General features: G+C 41.7%; 1 protein-coding gene across 1 annotated transcript in view; it reads right to left on the bottom strand.

The window, feature by feature from the left end:
- HAF01 (HAC13 protein (HAC13)) overlaps positions 1 to 12,748 on the bottom strand; it is a 121,299-nt gene that overhangs the window by 92,136 nt on the left and 16,415 nt on the right. The window contains exons 4-5 of the mRNA XM_087387741.1: positions 8,966 to 9,292; positions 8,405 to 8,514 (exon numbers count right to left, since the gene is read on the bottom strand). Coding sequence (XP_087243867.1) covers positions 8,405 to 8,514; positions 8,966 to 9,292 — 437 coding nt within the window. The remainder of the gene's footprint in view (positions 1 to 8,404; positions 8,515 to 8,965; positions 9,293 to 12,748) is intronic.

Below are 12,748 nucleotides of genomic sequence, written 5' to 3'. Positions count from 1 at the left end.
CCAGCTTGTTCGTCATCTCGCTTATCCTTTGGGATAGACCATCACTCGCCGCCAGCAAACATATTGGGTACTTGCAAAGCTTAGGAAGAAACTCAAATATTGGAAGTTAGCTACTTGGCCTCTTCCTTCGACTCCGAATCCTACAATCCATTTTGGTGGTCTATTTCAGGTTTTCTTTCCTTTGATGATGTTTGACAAAAAAATACATTACTTATTTCATGTCCACTCTTATGGAGACTTTCTGGTGTTCAAAGCATGGCCGTAAGAGCATTAGATTACTCTCTACGCAGCAACTCCATTTCCCAAACATGCATGGTGGCTTGAACATATTAAATAATCACATCCATATTTTGGCTCAAAAAGGAAAGACGATGCTGCAATTTTTGTAGGGTGATCAGCCATGGGCTGCCATGTTGTCTCGCCTACTTTCACAGTTGACTACTCCCCTTTTTGGGCACTAGCATCCCAATCCATGAGATTTCATTATGGGCTCTATTGGTTGCAAGATTGCAGACCGTCCTTTTGTTTCCAAAATGTTATTGGCCAAGAAAGAGATTCTTTCTCATCTCAAATGGCATGGTCGTGACTCTCTGGATGGGAATTCCTTGTGTGCTAAGAGTCTACACTGTCAAAGGTGTTTGATCGACCCCTTGGTTTGCAGGAACCCAACCGTTCATATTTTATTTCATCGAAAGGTATTCCTTTGGTTGATGATGTTCGTGATGGTACTTTATTACCCTTTCCTTTGGCGGCCAGACAGTATGGATTGAGCATGCATTATCGACCTATTTGGCACTATATTTCTCAGATGCTTCATGACTTTATGACCAGCTAGAGCTTATGTTTGTCTTACTGATTGGACCTTACATTGCCAAGGCTCTACTACCCACCCCTTACGCTTGGCCGATATCTCTGTGGCTGGTTTATATAGGGTTTTGATGCCTTCTCCTTGGATTTCGAATCTTGGAAATCAAAATTTGGTCTTTGAATTGTAATGCCAAATAGTGGCATAAAAGATCGCAACAGCTCGGCATATTGCTCCTCCTCTATGTCATAGAAGTTTGGCTCCCAAAGAATCCTCGCTCCATCTTTTTTGGAATTGCCCAGTCACCCATGACTTCGTGCTATTTCTCCAGCAGCGACTCCAGGCCCGCTTTCCCACTGCTTGCTTTGGCAAGATTTTTAGGATCTTTGGCCTTCACCCATGGAGGGAGGAGTTTGATCTTTTTTTCACAAGGGTTCGCTATTAGGCACTCTGGACTTTGAGGCAAGACAAAAACCATCGAGCCTTTAGAGAGCCTACTTTTTCACATGGGTTCGCTACTAGGCACTCTGGACTCTGTGGGGAGACACAAACCATCGAGCCTTCGGAGATCCTACTTCTCCTATGTACTACTAATTCCAGATGTTGCTCAAGCAATCCTTTTATGATTGCATGTCTGTTCGTCAAATAGATTACGCTCTATACTTGTCTTTCATTGAAATTTTCTGACCTTGTATTAGGTGATCTCCACTTTAAGGACAGGCTCTTGTAATATAAAAATACATGGATTTCACCCCCCAGGAAAAAAAAACGTGTGTGTGTGCACGCATGCGTGTGTAGTGTGTGACATGTGTGAGAGAGAGACGAGCTACGTCTCAGCCCTGCAAGGCTCAAGCTTTCCTCAGGTCGTCTCCATGCCTATGCTCAAGCCATCCCGCCACAGCCTAAAGGGTCGTTTGATCAGTTGGTCTCCTTCTATTTCCTGTTCAAGTTCTTTTATGCTGCTTCTACTGCACGTTTTTGGCTCGTTTCTGCTCCCTTTTCTCTCTCTCTCTCTCTCTCTCTCTCTCTCTCTCTCTCTATATATATATATATATACTTTTGGTTCGTTCCTGCTCCCTTTTCTGTCCTATTACTTCCCGCCATAGTCTGGAGCGTCGTTCACTCATTTTGCCTCCTAACTCCTGTTCGGCCTCTTTTATGCTCTTCCTACTGCTTGTTTTTTGCCTGTTCCTGTCCCCTTGCTGTGCATGACTGTGTGTGTGTCTCAATTGGAGTTTCATCTGGTCAATAGGTTAAAGATTTCTGCTCTGTTTTGCAGCGTTTCAAACAGTGAATTTCAATGTTCCTTTTTTTTGCATCTTCCTGCTCTGCTCTTTTTCTGCATTTCATGCTTTCTTTGCTGTTCATATTTCTCTTCCCTTTTTCAAGCACCTTCTCTTCTTTATCTACCTCGCCATATTCCCTTCTGCTGTCTATACATCTATGTATCTTTATTGTTCCTGATGGCAGCTACATAGACTTATATGCATAAGAAACAAAAGCAGGATTTGGGTCAGGATGACCCTGTTCATGCCTCTCTTGAGGCTCAGTTGGTGTATGATGTCATGCATGAGGCTTTGAAGGTACGTGCAAGGATTGGAAAGATTCTGCTCCTACTGTTGAAATTATGGTGGAAGAAATTGCTGGTTTGCTGTCTTCTCAATAGATTGTTGTGTCACCTCATGGTAGAGGCCCAGATCCTGAGGTGGATATGCAAACTTGATTTAGCTTGCTCTCAACTATACATAAACTGTAAATATGCTATCACAAATCAAATGCTTGACACTTAATGTACAAGGTTTATGTGATGTAAGGAAATGGAAACTCACAAGGGTGTATCTCAATAAATTGCAGCCAGTTATAGTGATTGTGCAAGAACATAACCGACATATGTATGTGGGACGCCAAGCTCATTTTGTTGGGTATGATATCTTTTATGTGGGAGTGCACTCTTTTCTCGGGCGTAGGGCAAATGAATTATTATGCAATGCCTTATCTAGGGAGAGAGATTTGAATTTCTATGCACCTCAATCCTCTTGCAGTAGAGGTTTGATTTGGGATGCTATGCAACAGTATCCCTGGAGACATAATGCTTTCATTTGTGGAGATTTTAATAATACCCCACAATTGGGAGATAATACTTCTGGTAATACTCATATGTTGGCCTCTGAGAGACACCATTGGTCTCAATTCTTGCTTCATCTCAGCCTTGTTGATCTTTGGAAGGAATCACAGCCCACGTTGCCACGCTATACTTTCCAGCATAATGCACAGCCCTCTTATCAGGCTCACCTAAATCATTGGTATAGGGTTATTCCACAACATTATGATAATCTCACTTGCAGAATGTGGGTTGACTATGCCTTTATGCATTCGGATCATGCCCCTTTATGGTTGAGGATATCTCTTCATGAAATGCCAATTGACAGGTTGTCACAAAGAAGACTTCTCATTGTTAAAAATAGTTACTTGGAGCATGAGCATACAAGGCAATGGTTTGTGATGCCATTAAGCCTCTTTCACATCAGAGCCATATTGATAATTATGCATGGGATGCCTGTGTTGCTAGAATGCAAGCAGTCATTTGTGATTATGGCAAAAGGCTTGAGGGATATTGTTGCTCAGGCCAAAAACAATTGCCACACATTAACTGAGATGAGTCATTTTTGGCCTGTCTTTGGAAGAAAACATGTCTTTATGCCAGGCTTAACACTATCTGCAATGCAAAGATCACACTAAATGGGAGATACGAGTAAAACAGAGGGCTTTTTTTTTATAAAAGTTGTTCATCAATAGAGTTTTTTAAAAGCCTATATTACAAGAGGCAATCTGCAAGTATTTGCAGAGTCCTTATTTCTGGTGGTTGTTGGCCTTTCTCTCCATCACAACTTGCTACCTCTTGTGTCACTCACTTTGCTCAACAGTTTGGCCATGCAGCCCACTCTTTAAATCAATGCGGGAGAATACAGCTTCCCCTTCAACCTATCCTGAATATCATCTATCCTAGGTATCGGGAAGTGATTCTTAATAGTGATCTTGTTCAAGGCGTGGTTATCAATACACATATGCCAAGAACCATCCTTCTTCTGCTCGAATAGGACTGGAGAACAATAAGGTGATGACTTGGCTGAATCAGCCCCTTCTCCATGAGTTCATTAACCTAACTCATGATCTCCTGCTATTGCGCCGCACTGACCCTATAGGATGGTTTATTAGGCGGACTACTGCCAGGCACAATATCAATCCCATGATCCTCTTGCCTTTCTGGCGGAAGTTCACTAGGCAATTCATTTGAAAACAATCTGAAAATTGATTTAAAAAGACTATTCTTTCTCTATTTAAACGAGAAACAGCATGCTCTTCATTCACTGGAGGAATCTCCTTAGCAAAAACCATGTATGCTGAAATATGACTTTTCATTATGGAACTAATGGCAGAAGCTGTTACAACTGGGACAGATTCCCCCTTCAATTTTGCATCAATTACATGGGTCCTCCCTTTATGACAAACTGTAATTTTTATCTTTTTGGCTTCTATCACTGCATCCAAGCAGTGCATCCAATGGAATTCCCAGCAAAACATGACAACCGGAGAGAGGCATGATATAGCAGTCTTCGCTGTCCACCAAAGACTAAATATGCAAGCGAAGCTTTCCTATAATGGGAGTGACATGAGAGCTAAACTCTAGACTTGCCATGCCGGCTTCACAATTCGGCCCCATCTCATCTGCACGAATCCCCAATCTGGCTGCCATATTTGGAGAAATAAAATTGGACTTCGCACCCGGATCAAAGAAGATGAGGGCTGTTTGATCCCAAATCTTACCCCAAGCCCTGCATAACTTTGTTTCTTCGCCCTCGGGCTGTTCACTGATTACATCTGGCATTAAACCAACAATGGTCTTCGATTTCTTCCCCTTCTGATCACTCTTATTTGCATCAGCCTTCTCCTCTTTCCACTGAGGACAAATCCCTGGATATGTGTCCCAGTTCCTTGCATTTAGAGCACTTCTTTTCCTCATAAAAAGACTTCAGCTCTTCCAGAGATAAATAAGCAGCCGTCTTCCTATTCTTTTGCCGCTGTCTTGCAACAAACGCAGCTTTCTGGCGGTTAGCCTTCTTCTCTATTTTGAAAGGATGAGACCCACCAAACTTCTTCTCTCTGCTATCCTTCTTGACTTCATGCTTCTAACCACCCTTGCATCCAAAAGTCTTTCCCTGCATCAATGCATATGTTGTGCTAGCATTCTCAATCAATTGAGACATGCTAGAAACCTTCGTTTTGGTACAGTAGTCTCTAAGCTCCTTTGTTAAGACACAACAATACTTCTCCACCTGCTCAAAGAAAGGAACATGCCGATAGGAGCTTACAGGCAACAAAGCCGCCCAAAACTTGCTATTGCACTCCTCAAGATCTCGGGCAACTATTTGAATTCAACTCATGTCGAGCAATCATAATGTCAACCTCAAAAGTCGTAGTAAGCCACACAGCTGAGAACACTTGTTTAAACAATACCAAACACAATAACCAGCCCACAATCAGTCTGGGAACAGCAAAAGCAGGCAAAAACCAGCCTTCCTCTGCCAAGAACCCACGAAAAACAAGTTGTCTGGTCAGGAAAACCTTGAATCCACCAAGGAACTGATGATTCAACCCTGCAACAGCCCGAAAGCAACACAAAACAGGTCGCCCCACCTAGAAACGGCCCAAAATCAGCAGCAGCTGACACAAATCGGCCAAAAATCAAATCGTCTTGCTTCCTGCAGAATGCTTGCAACTGGGAAAGCAGTAAAAACGAACCACTCTGGAGGCTCTTGCCACGAAAACGAATTTCATTTTTGAGCTTCTAGCAGCCCACTAGCAGCCCACAGACTACCCAAATCAACAAGGCGATGTAATAGAATAGCCTTGGAGCACTTTCCAAGCCTATGACTTGCCTCTCCATGTTCTTTTGTGGTCCTGTAAACAACCTTGAAAGCAAATTTTGACTTTTCTAGCTTTTTGGCCTCCAGCATGCCAAACAGGTGTTCTGTGCTGATTTTAGAGTTTCGTGCCAAAAAATAGCAATTTTTAATTGCATCGCTCTTTTGCCCTTCTATTGCACACACTCGTCCCTAAAAATTAATTGCCCAGTAATTGGCTTGCACATTCACAATTTCCAAGGGCTCGCTAGAAAATTTAATTCCCCAAGTTCTACACTCGTTGCCAGACTTCCGTGCCCCAGAGGCCCAAGGCAATCGTCAAATGTAAATTACGGGAGTTGCAAATCCAAATTCCCATAAATTCACATTCTCGTGACACAGTCAGTTTATTCTAGAATCATTCTAGAATCATTCCATAAGGAAGATGTTAAGGCAAAAATATAGTAAGCATCTGGCTCTTTAGGTGTCTCCCATCCTTCTTCCCTTAGGAATATCCTTCCCGCATTCTTGTGGGTTTTGGGTCCTTTTTCCTTGAATCCGGCTAAAGGTCACTTCTGCAGGGAAAGGATGGGCTTCGGAGCTTGCACCTAGGGGACTCTACGACACAATCGATAACTCCCTACATTTCCAATCTAGCTGCTTTGCCATTAGACAAGTCTCACAAGCAAGCATAGTGATCACTTTTCTAGGGAAAAAGGTTCCTGCGATTCCGGGAGAAGCTTGCCGGTTCCGCTTCTGGCAGAGAAAAGCTTCTAATTTCGATAAGTTAGTAAAAAAAGAGCGGATTGAGCTCCCTTGGCCATTATAGCTGGGGAGTGGGAGGAAATCCCTCCCGCCGAGGGGTAGTTGAATAGCGTAACTCAAATTTCCAAGGATCTTGATAATACGGGTGTGTGGCTCGTTACAAAGCATTGATGGGTTTCAACCACCAGCATGATTGCGAGAGGCAAGGCTTGTGTAAGCCAAAGAAGCTGTCAACTCCATAGGAAAGAAAAAGAAGGGCATGTATTTGCCAAGAAAGAAAGACAAGTCTTTGCCAAGACAAAAAGGCATGTATTTGCCAAGAAAAAGAAGAGCACGTATTTGCAAAGGAAAAGAAAGGCATGTATTTGCTGAGAAAGAAAGGTATGTATCTGCCAAGAAAAAGAAGGGCATGTATTTGCCAAGAAAAAGAAGGGCACGGATTTGCCAAGAGACAAGTTTACCAACAAGTACTTTGTCAAGCTCAAGAACTACCTGGCACTAGATGCCAGGTAGGCAGATGAGGAGTTTTCCTCAGAGTATCCATAAGAGCCTTTTCAGTTGCGGACAACTGATTAGAAGTCGAGGGGGCATTACGAAATTGTGCTTCTCCCTAGAATAAAAACAAATCTTTTATTTTTGACTCAAATCAAAGAGACTTGACTTTGGTCAACTAGAACAAGTTCCATTTCCTTGTATTTTGCATTAAAATGTGCATCATGGGGATGCCCACAAGGAACTAGTATTAGTCCAAGAACAAGAATGCATGAATTAGCTAACTTTAACCTTTAAGGGTTAAAAGTGTTGGATGTTCTTTATTGATTGTGTAGGACCTTGGAGAGTGCAAAAAGACCCAAGTTTTAACAAGAAAACCCCAAAAAACAGGTCCCACAAGAGAAAAGCAGATATGGAGAGTCCAATTTTAGGGAGAAAGCACATGGCAAGGGAACGAGCACCGGGAAAGCCCAGCTTTTTTAATGCATGCCACGTTTATAAATTAGAGAGCAATCTTGCTCTTTGTATGGATGGAGAATCTCAGTTGTATAAAATTCATGCTCCGCTATGAGTAAGCTTTGCAATAAAGACCTTCCAATGAGGCCAGCCATTATTTCTAGCCCCTAGCGTGACGTCGTGCTCTCTCTCTCTCTCTCTCTCTCTCTCTCTCTCTCTCTCTCTCTCTATATATATATATATATATATATATTGCAATTCAAGTTCCAGCTTTGACATTAATTCTTTCTTGCTGACTTAAGTTTCCAGCCAGTATTCGAAATCGTTTTGATGTGCTAAGCTCAAATTTGCGGCAGATTGAATATCGAAGCTGTGTTTAGTGGAAGAAGGGTTTCAGCCTACTAGTGCCCTATCCTGAAGTTCTTGTACAACTCTCTCAACCTGTTGTTTGCCCTCTGGAGAAACCCGGATATTGACAGTAGAGGGGATGGACGACCTAGCATGGCGGCCATCTAGGCACACCAAAATTCAGCGCTTTGCAAAGAGCAAAGACTCCAAGTTGCTTCTAAGGGAACCAAGAGAAAAAAGAAACTGAGGGAGGTGAGTGTTGCGGGGAGGAGAGGGGGGTGGCGGGGGGGGGGGGGGGGGGGGGGGGCCCATTTCTACATCTAATGGAACCAAGTCCAAGGAAACGAGAAATGGAGGAGGTATGTGTGTCAGTTGGGGTAGGGGGGTGCAGCCCAAGGGAAAGCTTAGGGGCCATGGGAGGGGGAGTAGTAAAAAATATTAAGTCATGCTATACATATGCCAAGTAGAATTGAAAGTCTAGAGACAGAAAAAGCAATGATCCACCATAATGAAAAAATATATGAGTGGAAGCCAAGCTGAGATTCGAATATTCACAGACACCATACAAAGAGATGGCTTGGACTAGAGCGAATGAATTTGTGCACGATGGAGGGAGGGAAGAGTCCTTAGCATTTACCTCCTCCAGCATTGAATACTCTAGCTGTGGCACACCTTCCTCTGGAAAAGTCTCATACCCTGACATGCCTCCATTAGGATCCTCTGTTGCAAAAGGCAACATCACAGGTCCTACAATTTGACGAAAAGGGACATCCAAAACCATGCATTAATTAGTATTGATTTTGATTCAAACAATCACTTACTTTCCCTTAAAAAAAGATATGGTCAAGCTTCATTGTTCTAAGACTAGAATTGGGATTTAAAAGTTCCTAAAACTTTGTCTTCAAAGTTCATACTGATTCCAATTTGAATCGTGTATAAAAATGGATTGACAAGCAGTGCCCATAGTGCAGCATGTCTATCTATTTAGAACTCAAGCTACTGAGGAGATCAAGCCCCCTTGTTTTTTAAATAATTAAATAAAAGCATGTAAGCAGAACCAGTCAAAAGCACTCATGTTCCGTGATCACTGTAGCATTTGAAGCTCTACCATTCCTTATGACAAATCACAAGCATAGCAGCCTACCATGACATTCTGTGGACTGCAAGAATTTGAACATTAAAAAACTTTTGTAACCACCTGATTTCAATGCTCCCTGCACTAAAACAGGTTCACCATCTTCCTCTACATGCCCATTTTCCTTCTCAGAATCTTCTTCTTGCCGATAATCTTCATCTCCACCATAACCTCCTTCTTTGTCATAATCATCTTCTTCATCATAGTTTTCTTCTTCTGGAACAAAAACACCCAGCTTTGAGGATGGTCCAGCCAAGGCAGCCTCAGCATAATATTGTTGATCTTGTGAGATTGCCTGTTCATCTTGAGATGGTATTTGGACCTCAGGTCCCTCGTACTGTTCTTGTATATCCTCATAATCCACCGCATCATCGGCTTTCTTGCCATAGTCTGCAACAAGAAATCGTTCAGCTCTTTTCCGGATCTTGTGAGCAATAAACTCTTAATGGCTCTGCCAAAAAATAAAGAGTTTTGATAATGAGCATACAAACGACCAGTTTCACATCAAGTAGACTGTTGATAATAGAGATATATATACAACTCTTTGCAGGACACTGTAATATAAGAACTGCCTAGCTTACAATATCGATACATAACATCGTCACCTCATTCCTAAAAGCTTTGCAAATATTTAGAAAAAATATGTAAGATCTCATCCTGTATCTATAAAAGAAAAGAACATAATAAATGCAAACTCAGAGACACATACCCCTAATTAGTCTACATACACACCCAAAAAGCAGGGACCAAAACACATTTGTTTACGCCCTATCATGCTTCTCATATGACCTGTATGAATTCAATCCACAGACCACCTGTAGAAATAACGTCATGACAACGGATATACATTCATCCGACAGGTTCAGCGCAAGAGACATCGTATAATTTAAGCCCCAAGGTTTTCTATCCTGAGTTTTGAAAGTCAAGGAATAGAAAGTCACCTGTGCTTATGAAATGTGGCCTCCTCACTAAGGCCTTAGAATACAAATATGCTTAATACTGTAAAGACAAAAAAAGATGTTGCGTAAGATCACTTTAGGGGCAGAGGGTGGGTCAAGGTGATCCTAGACACACTCAGAAGAAGATGAGATCGAAATCACATCCTATGCATACCAGAGCATCAAGACCAGAACCCATGCCAACAATAAGCTCTCCCTAACAAACTGCAAAATCCAATTCTCCAAGAGAACTATGTAGAGAAAAAAGAGTTCGGCGGACAATAGACCGCCGTATTTCATCCCAATGTTCCTACTGAAAGCCCTAAACAAACCTGCAAATCAGGTTCCCGAGCAACAGTACAACTTCTCCTTGAGTGTTTCACCTTCTGAACTGAGGCGTGGAGGAAGATGTCCACAGTGGAGTGACGTGACCTAAAACATGCCCATCCTCTAGCCAGTAGATCAAACATATCTACATGCTCCCAAACACTTGGGCCACAAAGTGGACCAATCATAGAAGTCCAACTACCACCGTATTTCATCCCAATGTTACTGCTAAAAGCCCCAAACAAATTTGCTGAAAAATGAGAATCAAGACGATATATACCTAGATGAATCCAGAAACATTCCCAAACTCATCCTCTAAAAACACAACATAGTGCAGTTTCAATCTCATGATAGTCACTCACAAGGTTGAAAACCATAAACTCCATCACACATAGCAGGGACTAGCTACTATGACATCCCCACTGACGTCATCAGCACCCAACAGTGGGGGCAGACCATAGTATAAAGACATGCTCTCACACATACAAATCCACACACCCACACATACTTGAGCATCCATTTATACCAAGTCTTTGTACTGAGTTTCTGTCGGCACTCCGGAGGTGAAGGGCAGACTCAGCTATGATGAAGGCTAGCACTAAAGGAGAAGGCTAATCAAAAAGTAGTCCAAAATCTCTTCATTCAAGCTACAACTGCTTGTGAAGTCTAAATGATTTCATTTTAGTCTCTCCCAAACGAGCATCTAAATCTAGCTAATAGGGCAACGCACCATTTAAGATAGAAAGAATTATCGCAATACCAACACGCCACAACTGGATGAAAACTTCACACAGTGAAATTTGCATGTCCGCTAATACGGCAAAAGCATATACCTAGATGAATCCAGAAACATTCCCAAACTCATCCTCTAAAAACACAACATAGTGCAGTTTCAATCTCATGATAGTCACTCACAAGGTTGAAAGCCATAAACTCCATCACACATAGCAAGGACTAGCTACTATGACATCCCCACTCACGTCATCAGCGCCCAACAGTGGGGGTAGAATCAAGACGATAGTTGGACATCTTCCATCTAAGAGCCTCATAAAGACAGCAGCAATAATCTTCCTAGATATTAGGATGAGATATAAAGGTGTGGGCAGTCCTTGACAAATGTATATGCATAAGGCCTCTTGGTACAGTAAAGATTCGAAAGCATCACATTGTGATTGCCACCCACAAATTGCTCTCCTCTTTATCACTCGTTTTCAAGAATCACAATAAAAATCAGACTGGCTAGGAAGGAAAATTCATCTATCATACACGACAAATTAAAACAAGGAATCACTATGCACATAATCTATTTAGAAAGAAGACCCCACACTAGGTGGACCATTGTGAACATCAAACAATTTTCTATATTTGATTTGCTATAAAAAAAACAAAGCCTATGATTTGCAAAATAATCAATTCATTGCTAGCAGCTCAATATGACATCCACAATCTTCGAATTTAAACGAAGAAATTGTAAGAATATAAAACATTTCAATCATCCTTAACATTCTTACAACATCTTCATTTTAAAATTAGAATCCTCAACTACCAGGCATCACGACACATTTGTGCTTAATGTTTGCTGTTTTCAACTTTAGCTTTTACAACAGTTGAGCATTACAAATAGGGAGTAAATCCCTTACTAACGAATGATACATGTACCAACTTAATTAGATCCATCATCAAACAACAAACCTACACCATGTTGCCTTAGATATTATTTATCATTTTGTTCCAATACAACAATAAGGTCTTCTAAATGTCCATGTTAGTTTCTTTACCTCTTTTGGAACTGCCGTAGTACCATCCAAAGTTTCACTCTTATTTTACTGAACTTGGACCGAAATCTTCCTAAAAGTCTACTCATGTAGATGATGATGATGATGATACAGACGATGCCCAAGGATTAATTTAGTCTTTAAATATCTGACATTACAACCATTTTGCATTAAAGGGAAAATGTTGGAACAAGGGGCTCATATTGTCAACAATGGTTGATTTGGCCACTGAGACCAAGGGATGTGTAACCAGTGTTTAGCAGATCATAGTTTGTTATCTAGGGATCAGTTTGGAATTTGGTAGTAACTAAACTATCTAGGGCCCTTTGAGATTAAGGTACACTAATACTTTCAGCACAGTGCATGTGGCAACAACTCTCTAGGATTTAACCTAGGCTACAGGGATTATAATAGAGAAAATAGTGGAGCACAATAAGTTCATTGGTCAGACCTGACAACTACGGTATTCACCCCCAAGGTATTCCTTGATGGTGAACTCATCGATAGATGCACCATGAGGGTGGACCTACAAAGACCTCAAGATTTAATTCTAAACGTCTATGCTCCCGGGATACTTTTGACAATGAGTCACAAGTTACGTGTAGAATGTAGACCTCTCTCTCTCTCTCTCTCTCTCTCTCTCTCTCTCTCTCGCTCACACGCGTGCGCGCGCACACAAATCAAACTTCTCACATACCCACTGCACAACCACCTAGATGTGCAGTGTGCCCATCTTTCCACTTAATCACACCAAGGTAAAAAGACTGGTTCCAAGAGTGTCCACAGTACTATATTTAGACCAACAT

Source organism: Dipteris shenzhenensis, chromosome 16 (assembly GCF_047967505.1).
Source record: "Dipteris shenzhenensis isolate YYH24624 ecotype China chromosome 16, Dip_SZ_1.0, whole genome shotgun sequence".
Classification (NCBI taxonomy): Eukaryota; Viridiplantae; Streptophyta; class Polypodiopsida; order Gleicheniales; family Dipteridaceae; genus Dipteris; species Dipteris shenzhenensis.
The sequence above is the reverse complement of the archived record's forward strand: the minus strand, read 5'-3'. Positions and strand labels throughout refer to the sequence as shown.